This window comes from Lampetra fluviatilis, chromosome 34 (genome assembly GCF_964198595.1).
Source record: "Lampetra fluviatilis chromosome 34, kcLamFluv1.1, whole genome shotgun sequence".
NCBI lineage: Eukaryota > Metazoa > Chordata > Hyperoartia > Petromyzontiformes > Petromyzontidae > Lampetra > Lampetra fluviatilis.
The window spans coordinates 2574410-2588607 of NC_136308.1; the positions used below are offsets into that span (position 1 = coordinate 2574410).

General features: G+C 46.8%; 1 protein-coding gene across 1 annotated transcript in view; it reads left to right on the top strand.

Moving 5' to 3' along the window:
* The window catches only part of LOC144944279 (metabotropic glutamate receptor 8-like), a 262753-nt gene that overhangs the window by 123655 nt on the left and 124900 nt on the right, over window positions 1–14198 (top strand). The window contains exon 6 of the mRNA XM_078872301.1: window positions 1802–2002. Within this exon, the coding sequence (XP_078728427.1) occupies window positions 1802–2002 (201 nt within the window). The remainder of the gene's footprint in view (window positions 1–1801; window positions 2003–14198) is intronic.

The following is a 14198-nucleotide window of genomic DNA, read 5'->3' on the forward strand; positions in this document are numbered from 1 at the left end:
GTCACTTGCTCTTTTGAATGTAACATTTTCCTCCTGTTTTGTTCTATACATATTTTTTTTGTTTTAACATTTTCTACGTGTGCGTATGTTTGTTAATGTATTCCCGGCCATGACTAACATAAATGATGAATGATATCGCAACCGTTCCTGGCCTACCGATAGGTCGACTCAGCCTTAAATGAGTATCTGGTGCAGTGTCTAGACATCAGCACTTGGGAGATAAAGTTGGCCAGGCATGGCACTGACCACACCCCCTCGTCTCCTGCGAATTGCCGTCTGTCTTAGGTGCACGCTAAAAGCATTTGCCCCAACAATCTATGTAGGCTACACGGGGGATCTTTGTCTTTCCATTGAAAGCTTTCGTGACTGTAGGGAATCATCTTCTTGGTTCTTTCGGTAAAGTCACGTAGAAGGGAAATAATAAAATGTCTTCCCGACAGACCTGTTCTTCACCTGACGACGGCTGCTTGCGTTGTGGCCGAAACGTCGTGAGAATTATTTTATTATGTAGAATTTTATTATTTTATTATTTCCCTTCTACGTGACTTTACCGAAAGAACCAAGGAGATCTTTGTCTTTGTTAAAGTATTTGTATATCTCGGTGCTCACGGACAACACTTGCTTCTCGTTTAAACGTCTTCAAAGGTTTTGACTTTTTGGGTTTCATAAGCAGGGTGTAACTTTTGAAACATCTGAACTCCTGTTGAATCTGCTGATGGCTTAGAGAAGTTGACGTTCATCGAGGGCTACCCTGGTTTAAAACATGTTCTACTGTGCACCAGTGCTGCGTCAGGCAATAGTGATGCATCAGGCAATAATAATGATGCATCAGCGAATAATAGTGATGCGTCAGGCACCGGTGCTTCGTCACGCAATTGTGGTAGTGAAATTACCCCTCGGTAGCACATTCACCACTTGTTGCAAAGGTCCGCCATTGGAATCCAGCGTCCGCCCTGGTTATTACTCTGCGAGCAACAAGCACCATAATGCGCGCCGTCGGCTTCACGGTGGATGCTAAAATCTCCGCCGGTGTCAAGCGCAAGAGTGGGTCATTGTGTGCTGGCGTCAGGGCCCAAATTTGGCGAGTTTGAAAAACTGAACCGCAACTTACTAATTTGGGGTTTTACATCGCGCCCATCGCCCTCTACTGCACACACTCAGCAGGACCCTCTTGGGGGGGGGGGGGGGAATCGCTCAGAATTGAAGGTGATAATGGAATGAATTAGCCACGTGCCTCATTATCCACCAAAAATGCACATGATATGAATCCGTCCACCAAAGCAAGATGGAAAAATCTAAGCATAATCTGCGGATAATAGGACAACAGATGATTGGAGTTATTTTTCCCCTCTGAAACTACAGCTCCAGTAGATAAGAGGAGTTGTGGGTAATCGGGTCACAGATAAGAGGAGTTCTCATGTGGGTATCGTGTGCAGTTTGCTTGGAGCAAGCGCAATGAACTCACTTGATTCATGCCCATTGATCCAGCGTGAGCCGTGCGGCACGGGAGGCGATCGATGGGAGCGTCGTGGAGTTTGACGGCAGGGCCTGGGGGTGTTTTTTTTCGTTGGTCGCCAATTGTGGTGCGGAGAGATTTGAAGCGTACCAGGCCGCTGCCCGGGAGACAATTGGCACGAGCCGACATTTATTCGTGAACGGACGTGGGGAACGCACGGCCCGTTTCAACAACACGCTGAAGAGCGTGCGAGCGTGCGTAAGTCCCCCCAAAAAAAACTTTTAGCAACAATACCCCTCCCCCTCACACACACACACCAGTTGCTGAAGAACTGTGTCTGCACAGGTGAGGAGCGCATCGGGGTGGACGCCCCGTACGAGCAGGAGGGGAAGGTGCCGTTCGTGATCGACGCGGTGTACGCCATGGCGCACGCTCTGCACAGCATGCACCAGGAGCTGTGCCCGGACGCCGTGGGGCTCTGCCCGCGCATGAACCCCGTCAACGGGCAGGAGCTGCTGCGCTACATTCGCAAGGTCAACTTCACAGGTGAGGCGCGACCCCCCTACCGCAGAGCCCCGATCGCTCGCTCAGCTCGCTCGCGCTAGGCGTGCCCGGCAGCTTGCCCTCGTTTGAAGGTGTGGCGGCGGCGGCGGGGGGGGGAGCAGACAAACCAGTTGAGCGAAGGGGCACAACATCGTCGCCGACGATAGATAAACTACTTTAAATAAACCGTTAAAGGCCGAACTAAATGGAGTAACGAAACGACCCCGCACCTCCTATTAGCACGGTTGGCTACGTACGGCGCGAGAGGAGTTCAACGTACACGCGGCATCGCCGACGTAAGATAAACTTTAATTGACCGTTTAAGGCTGAACGGAATGGGTAACGGTACGATCTGTTTCTAGCAGGAGCCCAGGGCGCCCCTCGATTGTAGGTTAGCCTGGAAGTGTACGCATTCCGATTCGCTGTAACTGAGACAAAAACACGAGCACACTCCTTACGGTCAAGCGTGTTCGCCAAACTGGCTAATGTTGAATTAAAACTCTCCGCTGGCATTACATATTTTAGCAATTTATTTTTAATTATCTATAAGAATGCATATGGGGGGTGGGGGGTGGCTGAGGAGCATCTGAGCATTCAGCAGAGGGGGCATAGCCCCATGCAGCCCCCCAACCAGCCCCCCACCCTCCACCACCAAACTCACCGTGGAGCTGTACGTGTGCGTTTGAGCTCGCGCGTGTGTGCATGCGCACTTGCGTGTGCGCTCACACATGCGTGTGAGCGCACAAAGATGCACATTTGCAGAGCCAAAGACACGCACACACGGATGTGTTCGTGTACCCCGACATACAATCAAATATATATATACTAACAGCTTGTGTTTAGTGTAATAGACCATGTGGCCAAGCACTGTTAGGAAGCAGCACCTATTAAGACTGACATACAACACGAAGTGGTGGTGGTGGTAGTGAAGTCAGCCCCCGCATCAAGCTCACCTTCGTCTTCCCAGCGCTAATGTTCACACACCGCACCATGCTCTAATTTTAGGCTGAGCTCACCTAAGGATGGCCCAGAATAATTCAGATATGTGACGACATCGCCACAGCACTCGCCCCTAGCTAGGTTGACTTTGAGGCAACGTTAAGTGTCGAAGGCTCACTGGCAGGGGGCCGGTCACGGGACATACGCACGTGTTGTGCATTAACTGAATGAGATGACTGGCAAATGCATCACCTTCGCTCCGCACTGCCAACTTGCTCTGTTTTAGTTCGCCCGACGCTGCGCTCATTATCGTGAACATCGCTCAACTGCTCTCCATCGTTGCCAAAGGACGATCGCTTCCAACTGCCCGCAAGACACATGTGCACGTTGCAATGTTGGTGATGGATTAATTGAAACGTAGCCCAATGCTTTGCTTTTATATTGACCTTAAATTGCGCGACCGCTTTCGACGTAAAACTTTGCTGTTGCATGTGGATTGCTTACTACCGTCGATAGACAACTGTGAGCTGCTGCTGCTGCAGTAGTGATACAAGCGGCGTGTGGTGGACACGTGAAAAATCAGGGATGTCAAACCAAAACCACCTGATCATTCGTCCACGTCAAGAATTGTCAGCAGCCAGACTCAGATCGGAAATGTCCCCAAAGGTCACTGGAAGCAGAGAAATGAAAAGGTGGTCTTAATGGGAAGATCAGAATGGAACAAGAGCTAATGTATCTTTGCCCATTCATAGCTCCTGGCCCTGCTTGGGCTGTAATCTGACACGACAAAGCCGGCTTAGAGGAAATATTTGTGACTCATGAATAGCGTATCCTTTGTAGTTCTCGAATGACACAGTGAAACTCATGAAACTTTCTATAAAAAAAGGTCACAAAGTATTTTTTTCCGATTATACAAGGGGTAGAGTGGTGGTACAGCAATTGGCTATGGTCCCAACTGGCTGATCAGATCAGGGAGCTATTTTTGGTAGAATCTGATCATAAAGAATATAACATGACTGCAAGAATCACAATTACATTTTGGAGGCAAGGGTCGGTGAGACTCCCATACCAGCTGGGGTGTGAGGTGACCAGGAGATTAATGATTCATGTGGGCTCAAGAACCTGTCTGAGTGGGCATTTGAATAATCCCTTTGTACGCAGGGATTTTCTCCAGGTGCTCCATGGATTTGTGCTCATTGATATTTGTAATGAATTGTTCAATTGTACGTGTCAATGTTTTTCTTTTATTTTTTTATATATACAAATCTTCCACTTAACACGTAGGCTTTCGCGACCAATATTGTTCATAATAAACGATTTTTGGGTTTAGATCGCGTTATTTATAAATGTGTCGTAACCCTCCACCACCCGACACGGCCAATCAGTAAAAAAGTGTCACGTTGACAAAAAACAAATAGTTCACTGCTTTAGCCCACCGGTGTGTTGAAGCGTGAAACCACAACATTTACAATTTGAGTACGACGTTTTGCTGGTAATTGCATCCAGCATCATCGGGCAATTCAACGTGACACTTTTTTACTGATTGGCCGTGTCGGGTGGTGGAGGGTTACGACACATTTATAAATAACGCGATCTAAACCCAAAAATCGTTGATTATGAAATCTTCCACTATAAATAAGGAAGTAAATTTGGGATTAGGACCATTCCTGTAGAGTACATACCATTGTTCCTAAGAACATCATACAACGTTTAGCCTCTTTGCTAAAACACAATTGCATTAATTATTGAGTCCATGTTCATCTTGTATTAATTAATTGCACATTAATTGCACGCACTCCCTGGTATAATTAAGTAAGATCAAATATACATGGTTAACGGCTGTGCCAGGAAATCGTCTCAAGCATTACCTTGAGAATAGGAGGGACACAAAGTGAGATGGTTAACCGCGGCATCTGAATCGTAGACATCGGCAAACACATTCCACACCGTCCATCAGCTCACTGATTTAACACATTGCGTGTATCTGATCGACATATTGATTGATTGACTTTATATCACTGGGAGACACGCCAACGGAGACTTCTTGTCTCTTTTCTCAGGGTGACATCGGTCCAAAAGTGACAGCCAATGCATGGTGTGATACAGCCAATGCCATTACAAAGTAGCACAGAGAAAATAAAGGTCCCAGACAGAAAGTTTTCCTTAAGAAAGGGAACAATTCCCTCGTTATTCACGAATTTGTTATCTCGAACATTCATATTCAGTGCAGTTTTGCTGGGTACATAAAGGGAATTATTTACAGTCTGGTCTCCTATAACGCGGTGGTTGCGATCCTGAGGAACGAGGGCGTTATGGAAAATGGCGTAATAATACATGATATATAATATGGGGGTAATGCAGAGTCCGCGATAACGCGTGAGATGCGTACGCAGGCTGAACAAAGAGGCGTGTGGGTAGCATCCAGAAGAATCCAGCAGCATCCCGCCTTGTGCGATGCTACGCCGAGGCAACCGTACAGCAGCGTAGTTCTATCTTCTTGGTTCTTTCGGTGAAGTCACGTAGAAGGGAAGTAATAAAATAATAAAAATAAAACATAATAAAACAATTCTCACGACGTTTCGGCCACAACGCAAGCAGCCGTCCTCAGGCGAAGAATGAGAACATTATCAAGCTAGGAGCTTATATAGGTGTTGCGAGGAGGAGCGCCTTAACAAAAGAATGTGCATATGAAGAGGAATTTAGCATACCAATGGACAATGCGTAGGAGGGGGGGCGGAGGGGTTTCAAAGTCCCATTATGCCCATGCATTATGCAGGATCAACAGCACCACGGGGGGGCGCAAGGAAAAGCGTTAATAAAGGAAAGGAATGTTAGTGATATGTAGCTGCATTTACCAAACAACCACGTAGAAAACCAAAGTAAAAACTACATAAAAAAAAACTAAAATATAAACTGAAACTTACTATACTCTACAATAAGCTGAGTTACTAACAACAAATAATAAATTACAATTCTACGTCGTAAGAAGTATATAATATACTTCCATCTAAACTTTATTCTCTTAGCATATACAGTACTATATACTGCCATAGATGAACCCAACATTAAATTATATACTGTATTGCGTATTTCTACTCGTGCGACGTAGTTCTGTTCACTCGATCGCGTTATATCCAATTCGCATCCACGTGATAAAAAAAAAAACGTGTTCCCTAATACATTGATTGTGCTCTATCCAACTCGCGTGATGAAAATACGCGGTGTCGTAGAACAGACTGTACATTCACGTACAATGTGGGGCACGAATCAAGGTTACTCCATTGCTGGCAAAGAAATTCAAATTTTCATAACCACGTGGCATCATTGTGTTCATCCATTTGTTGTGTTTTTGCTTCGCTTAAAATGCACAACCATAATTCACGTTGGTTCTTTTTGATTATTGTCACAACGACGTTCAGGGATTTGGTTTTGCCTCCTGCTTAATATGGGACCATGTGAATCCATTTCAATTATGCAGAGAAACTAGATTCTAAAATGATTTATCTTAGTTGGCAGAGTAGTTACATGTCAACACACACACACACAGATATATATTCATAGCCATGCCTATTTTCCTTCCATTTGTCTCATCATTGTGCCAACACTCCCACAAAAGGCAAAGACCCCCCATATAGCCTTTAACAGACCGTTGGGGCAAGTGCTATTCGCGAGCACCTATGAATTCTGGCACAGCACACGAGGGGATGGATGTCCAGCAGCATCACACACCTTTGTCTCCCGAGTGGCAATGTTTAAACATCGTATCAGATACTCATTTGAGGCTGAGTTGACCTAGGGGAGGCCCAGGACTGGTTCAGATAATTGTCACTGGTATTGGCCGTGAGCTGGAATCGAACTTGGGTGGTCGGGTTCATAGCACGGCATGCTAACCACTGCACCAACGATCCCACACTACTCGAGCACTTCTACCCCTTCCCACACAGGCACAAGCAAACATACACACTCCATACACACTTCACCACCAAGTAGCAGTGATGTTATCACGGCATATGTGCCAGGCTAGGTGCAAAATGCTTGCTGGTAGGTCACGAGACAGATGTCGAATTCATGGCTCCACTGCTCAAGGTCACGGAGAAATACAAAGAAATACAAAAAATAAAAGAAATACAAAATTGACACTTCCCTTGTTTCAAATGTCTGCGTTTTATTTGCACAATGCTCTACTCATTGTGGGCATCGCTCCTTCATCTCCCGTTGTTGCTGCCAGCTGCCCGGCATCATCTTTCACGTAAATAATCACACGCACTTGAAACAAGAGATGCCCCATACAGCCCTACACACTGTTCAAGCAAATGCTGTTCGTGAGCACCTTAGGCGAAGACAAAGACCCCCCGTGTAGCCTTAACAAACTAAAAGGGGGCAAGTGCTGTTAGAGAGCACCTATAAGTTCTGGCACGGCACACGGTTGGGTGGGTGGCCAGCACCACGCCCGGCCCCCTTTGTCTCCCTAGTCGCGATGTTTACACACCGCACCAGGTATCCATTTGAGGCTGAGTCAACCTGGTGGAGGCCCAGAACCGGTTCAAATAATCGTCGCTGGTGGTGGCCGTGAGCGGGAATCAAACTTGGGTCGTGGGGGTTTGTAGCACAGCATGCTAACCACAACACTACCGCTCCCCACCATCTAAACAAAGACAAAGATCCCCCGTATAGCCTGGAGAGAGTTTTGGGGTAAGTGTTGTTAGCGAGCACTTATGAAGGCTGGTATGGCACACGAGGAGGCTGGTGGCCAACACCAGGCACACACGCGCGCACCGAAACACGCGCGCACACATAGAACACGTGTTGGTTAGTGACAGCGTGACTCGCAGAGGGTTTCGCGTGATGGATAGCTCTCGTTAAAAACGTATTTGTCCAAACTTGTGCTGGAGAAATTACAGGATTGCGTCGATTGGGGAGCTGTGGATAAAGCTGCCACACATTGACATTTGCCAGTGTTACGCAAATCTGCTCGAGTTCACTCTGTTTTGGCCAAGATTGGTCCCATTGCACGTGCGTTGGAACCAAGTGCCACAACTTGCAGTAAGTAGCCTTGAATGTTATTATAATTGAGGCACTGTGGAGCCCTACTTAAGCCAAAGAGATGTAGAGCTACTTCTGTGGCTTCGAATGTTTGCACGGGGAGAATAGCAAACGTGCCATGGCTCTTAGGTGGCAAGGGGACTTCAAGCTTCATTACAGCCGATACAAAAAGGAAATGAGCCATTTTATTTACTCATAATCCCATTGATAATAGCAACTGTTGGACAGAGACTGCTTGCATTTTAAGTGCCTGAAATGACCCACGTCACGTAATTTGTCTTAATATATATAGATTATAAACATGTATATGTTACTTTTTCCTCGACAGACATTAAGTTATTCTCATGTTTTATTAAAGCATGGACATGATTAGATTGATTAAAATATATTAATTGAGATAAAAATACCGTTCAATCTGTCCTACCTTTTTGCTTTACTATGCATAAATGAGAGCTAAAAGTTCGGGGGGGGAAAACAAATATATGAGCAAAACTAGTCAAGCGTGTCAAGTTCACGGAAACTAAACAAAATTATTGATGGGAAGGCAAAACTGGAACATTCAACAGACAGGATGTGTTTGGAGGATGGTTATTGAACATGGCTGGAAAATATTTAATCAAACGGGCCAGCGAAAGTAGGTTGGAGTGATTTTGGAACATTTTATTTGATAATGAAAAGCAAAAGTAACAACATTCCTTGAGAAGAAACTTGTCAATAATTTCACATTTGGTGTTATGACACGTGAAGCGGAAACTCACACAATGGAACAAATTATGGAACGAAAGCTGAAAGTGCACTAAAAAGCACAGACCAATACTTTGCTGGGTTATGCTGAAAGAAAGATAAACTCATGGATAAAATTCTAGATTTGAAGCTTTCGTGACTGCAAGGATTCATATTCTTAGGTTTTTTCGGTAAAGTCACGTAGGTAAAAAATTAAAATGAATAAAAGTAAAATAAAAATAAAATAAAAATCACGACGTTTCGGAGGCAGCACAAGCTTCCGTCTTCATCATCATCACGATCCATAGGCGCAGATAGCCCCGTGTGGGTGTCCACTGCACGTTTCGTCATTTGTTTCCACTTTCCTCGGCCTTGTGCCAACATGCTCGAGTCGTGGGCCACATCTTGCTGGCACCATTCTCTCGCGATATCGTCATCAAGACATATTCTCTGCGAGTTCTTCCTCTCTTTCCGGTTCCTTACATTTTTTCCGAACAACAACAACAACACACTCTGAATGTTCCTGTTGTTGTCCATCCTACATATGTGTCCAAAATAGTACCATGTCCCTTTTTCATACTAATAATAATACAAATCAGGCCTCATAATAAATGTGTTGTATCGTAAGTGCAGCCGGATAAGTAAACATCAGTGGGACGGTCAACTGGTGCGACTGATAGTGGGAACGGCAGCAAAAGGAGAGGGATCCGCCTGCAAACGATGACCGCCGTGGAGACGCAGCGCTGAGATTAGCTCGTGTGCAGGAGCAATGTCGAATCGGAATCTTTATTTATCCTGGAGAAATCAAGGAGATCATGACATCGCAAGATCATGAGGGATGACCATAACGATGAAGGGTCTTCGTCCAGCAGTGGGTAGCGTATCGCTGCTCACGATGATTTAAATAAAATAGCTGCTCCTTTGCCTTCTTTAAATACTTTCTGCTCGTGAGGCCCACTGAGCAATGCAGCTCTTTTTCAGAAGCGAACCTAGCTATCGCAAGCGATATCTCAACGAAGTGACTGATCACGTGGAAATGTATAGCAGCAGTCAAATGCACTAAGCGCACGTTGATTCTAAATGTGAAGGGAACATCCGGAAGACCCGGAGAAAAATGCTTGCCACCACTGGGAGAACATGCAAACTCCAAATATACAGGCGTCAGGGTCGGAATCGAACCCACGATCTCCTGCATACCAGGTGAGGGAGTTAACATCTCGCCACCGTGGCCCCATGATCCCTCAGTGTGAATGGAGGCACCAGGCCTTCCTGATTTGACCGTACTGTCGCTCGGTTTTCTAACATCTCAGGACGCAGAGTGGCTCGATTTCTTATTTGCACAATGCATTCTGGTTAAGTCGTCAAATGAAGGGCGAACACGCGGCATATTGTGTACCAAACAGGAAGTTTCAATCGTGAGGTTGGACAGAATTATTAAATGCGTCGCTCGTCGGGTAAGCAAATATTCATTCAGAAAAAGAAGTAAAACAGCGGACGTAAAAATGCATGATATTGGGCTCATGGTGGGTAGCTCAGGTACCGTACAGTTAAACTCAACCGTGCAGAACCCATTGTAGCCACTTGCCTTCAACATAACCGTCCTCGCGTGTGTGCAATGATTGCTCCGTGCGCGCCTTACCATTAATTCAGCCACTCGGCGTTCCGTGAGAGTTGTCTGGATTTGCCCCCCCCCCCTCAATCCCACTCCCCCCCCCCCCCTATCCCACCCCCTCTCTTGCCAGGTACGCTTCTGCCTCCGATCCCTTTTTGCCTGGAACGCGCGCTCAGAACCCGTTTCGCGAGGCCCGCGCCACTCAGCGCACTCATTGTGCAATGCCACGTGACGCAACCGCCACGGCGAATTATTCATTCGAATGTTCGAATGAATCATTTACCGTGAATTAATCATTCGCCGTGGCGCGCGAGGCGGTGTGCGGTCGACGGCGAAGTGTGCGCGGACTCTGCCGACGTGCCACGCGTGCGAAGAATGCGCTCGCTATTATTTGCGCATCCTTAATCGCGAACGGTCGACACTCTTTTGTTTCAGTCTGGATCCCATTGTGCGTGTGGTCGGAATCAGAATGGCGTTCAAGTATTGTATTTATCCCAGGTCGCCCTCGAAAGAGAGGCCATTTCACGTCGGTGGGCCTCTTACGGGGTTCAAGTTGAACATATCAGAGGGAAGGATGCGGCCCTCTGTCTCCTTGCTCTCACGAGGGCCTGCATTAGAGGCAGCAGCTCCGAGCGTGTTCTTGTAGATTGTATTTGTCCTGCTCATCCAGGCTGGCCGGACGTTTTCAAAGATGTAGGAGTACCCCCACACATTACCCCACTGCCAATCGACTAACTGTGGTGCGCCCATTTATATTGCTCGATCGAAATAGGTGGGGGGGGGAGGAAGGGGATTTAAGGAACTTGCCCATTGTTTGAATGGCCACCCTGGGAGATGAAACTGGTGACCTATGGACTTTAAGTCCAGTGTTCTGATCATTACACCATAGCAACATCCCACTCCATGTATCTAGCTCTCTATATTATTGGGGGAACACTGCCTAATTTGGCGAATACCTCACTTGAAACATGCCCTTGACGCTATAACGTTTCTTATGCCAATATTGCATTTACCGTGATCCATGAAATCCAGTGGTGCTGGTGCCAAAGCATCCAATTCGCAAACAAAAGTACACAGGTAAAACATTCCAATGTGATCAATTAAATGAGTAAGTAGCCTTCTTGCACAGAGACCGGCAACCAGCATAGGAATGTCCCAATTTCAATCGATGCATTCTGCCGTGTTTATGGATTCTGTTAATGACATCAGCGCACCGAAGCTGTTGCTGCCACGTGGACGTTAATGCTCACTCTACTTTGGTTCATTCCCAACGGGAATGTGCTGGGCAGCTCAGGGAATCGGCACATTAAGAGTACGCACACTGGCTCATTGGCGAGCGTGGCTGGCCAGCAGGCTGCCCAGCTGTCTTAACCGTGTGCGTGCTGTGCACATTAATTAACACGCCGAAGGGGGGGGGGCGTGCAACCCTCATCTTACAAAACAGCGCTGCCTCGAGCGAAGTACCTCGAACTCGGACAACGACACATTTGTGGCCGGTAAAAAAGCGAAAAAAACGCGGTAATAATTCGTCGATTGTTGATTGTTTGTACGGCAATGCGGTTTACACGCGAAAGTCATCCACACTCAGGCCTGGTACCTCCCGATCCTTGGCGAGGGCTGCACGCTTCGCTGCAATCCACTGTATGCCAACAGAGGAATTGTGCTATGAGTGGAGTTTCTACATCAAAGGGTGTAGAGCAGTTATTCCCACACTCGCTTGTCGACAAGCGAATTAGACCAATCACAGGGCTACGCTGAGTTATTGTTCGGTGTAATGGGCCAATCCATCGCTGTTATTGCGCATGAGGAATTCGGTCTACTTTACTCTACTTGGGAAACATAAAACTTGGGTGAACAAAAATACTCGATAATTAAAGAGTAACAATAATTCACTGGCCTTTCAAATCCACGACTGGATGAAGACCTGCCAAAGCAGGCTAATGAAGGAGGCGGGGCATCAGTCGTGTGTTGTCTATGGCTGGGGAATCAACCTTGGGTATTAATTCTAGATTTGAAGCTTTCGTGACTGCAATGATTCATATTCTTAGGTTTTTTCGGTAAAGTCACGTAGGTAAAACATTAAAATTAATGAAAGTAAAATAAAACAAAACAAAAAAAATTCACGACGTCCGAAACGTCGTGAATTTTTATTTTTTTATTTTGTTATTTTACTTTCATTAATTTTAATGTTTTACCTACGTGACTTTACCGAAAAAACCTAAGAATATCAACCTTGGGTAGTAGTGTTAGAAGTACTGCGCATGAACCACCGTGTCACCACTCCATACAAAAGCATTACGGCTAATGAACAATAGTAATGCGCAGCCCTCTGTCAATCCACCCATGCTGTGTTGGTCGTGGATTTGGAGCTGTTTAATCATTCTTCATTCACCACGCTGTTCAGTGCACGTTGTGTAGAGGGGGAGATATGACTCGTCACCGATCTTAGAATTCAAGCTGCTGGTTTCACAGCCCAGGTGCGCTAACCACTGCACCACTACTCCGCCCTTTACGAGTAATAAACACTTCGACTAGAATACCCGTAGCGCCTCACCACGTACGACGCAGATATTTGAACCCATATTACCCCCTATCGGCTTTCTGGACCAAAGGTCCAAAACATCGACTTGATGCACTGCCCACTGCAGACATCTCAGTCGCTTGCAGGTGGACCACGTCTCACGAGGACTCCATCGCCTGTGATCAGACAATCCACCGGTGACTCCGTTATGGGCGTGCACGGGCACACCCCTCACGCTTCAGCCAAACCCCGAATGCACAACAACAACAACAACCACCACCACCATTCGCCACTCAGTGACGGCGACATCACCACAGCCCTTGTGTCAGGGTAGGTGCACTTCGAGGCCGCTTTGGAAGTGTTCGGAGACTCGCTGGAAGGAAGGAGCAGGGCTTGGACCCAAGTGTCGTGGGTTAACTTGACGAGATGACTGACAGATGTGACCACCCGTGCTTCCCGCTGTACCGCCTTGCTGTGTTTTACCCGCCTGGGACTCCACTCATCTTGAGCATCGCTCCTCCTTCGACCCCTCATAGACACATGCACACAAACAAAGACACATGTCCCCGGTAAGGCCTTAGCAGAATGTGAGGTCAAGTGCCGCTTGCGAGCACCTATGAAGGCCGTCACGGCACGCGAGAGGGGTGGTTAACCAGTAACCACGAATGGGCACCTTTGTCTCCCTAGTAGCAATGTTTACATAAACCACAGGTACACTATACTCTTTGGTTCTTTCGGTAAAGTCACGTAGGTAGAAATAAAATAAAATAAAACAAATCACGACGTTTCGAACGCAACACAAGCAATGCTCATCAGATGGGACAACCATAGCAAGAAGATGTTGAAGTCGGCGGGAGAGCTGCCGTGGCAAGAGGTTATATAGGTAAGAGAGGGGGGAGGAGGCAAGGGGGGAGAGAGGGGAGGGGAGTGTGGGGCTGGGGGAGGAAGGGGCCGCGTGAGCGCTAGGGGAAGAGGATGTGAGGCTGGGGGGGGCTAGAAGTGGGAAGCTGGAGAAGAACAGATAAAAATGTGCTAGTAAACCGGTAGGTACGATGGAAACAACAACAACAACAACAACAACCAGTTAAGGCATTACCTGGTTGATAACATCATTCCAATGATTGTTAATTTTGTATCCATCTTCTCGGTTGAAGTTGTGTCCGTTTATATATCTGGACGGCTTCATGAAGAAACCTTTGATAGTAGCCCGAAGGTTTGCAGAGTACCTTGGTCTCGGAAAAAAACAATATCATGCGAGCCCACAGCGTTATAACAATGGTCAGCTACGGCAGAGGTATTGGTTCTGCCATGTTTCAAATCTGCCTTGTGTTTGCGAACACGGTCCGAGACATGTCGTTTCG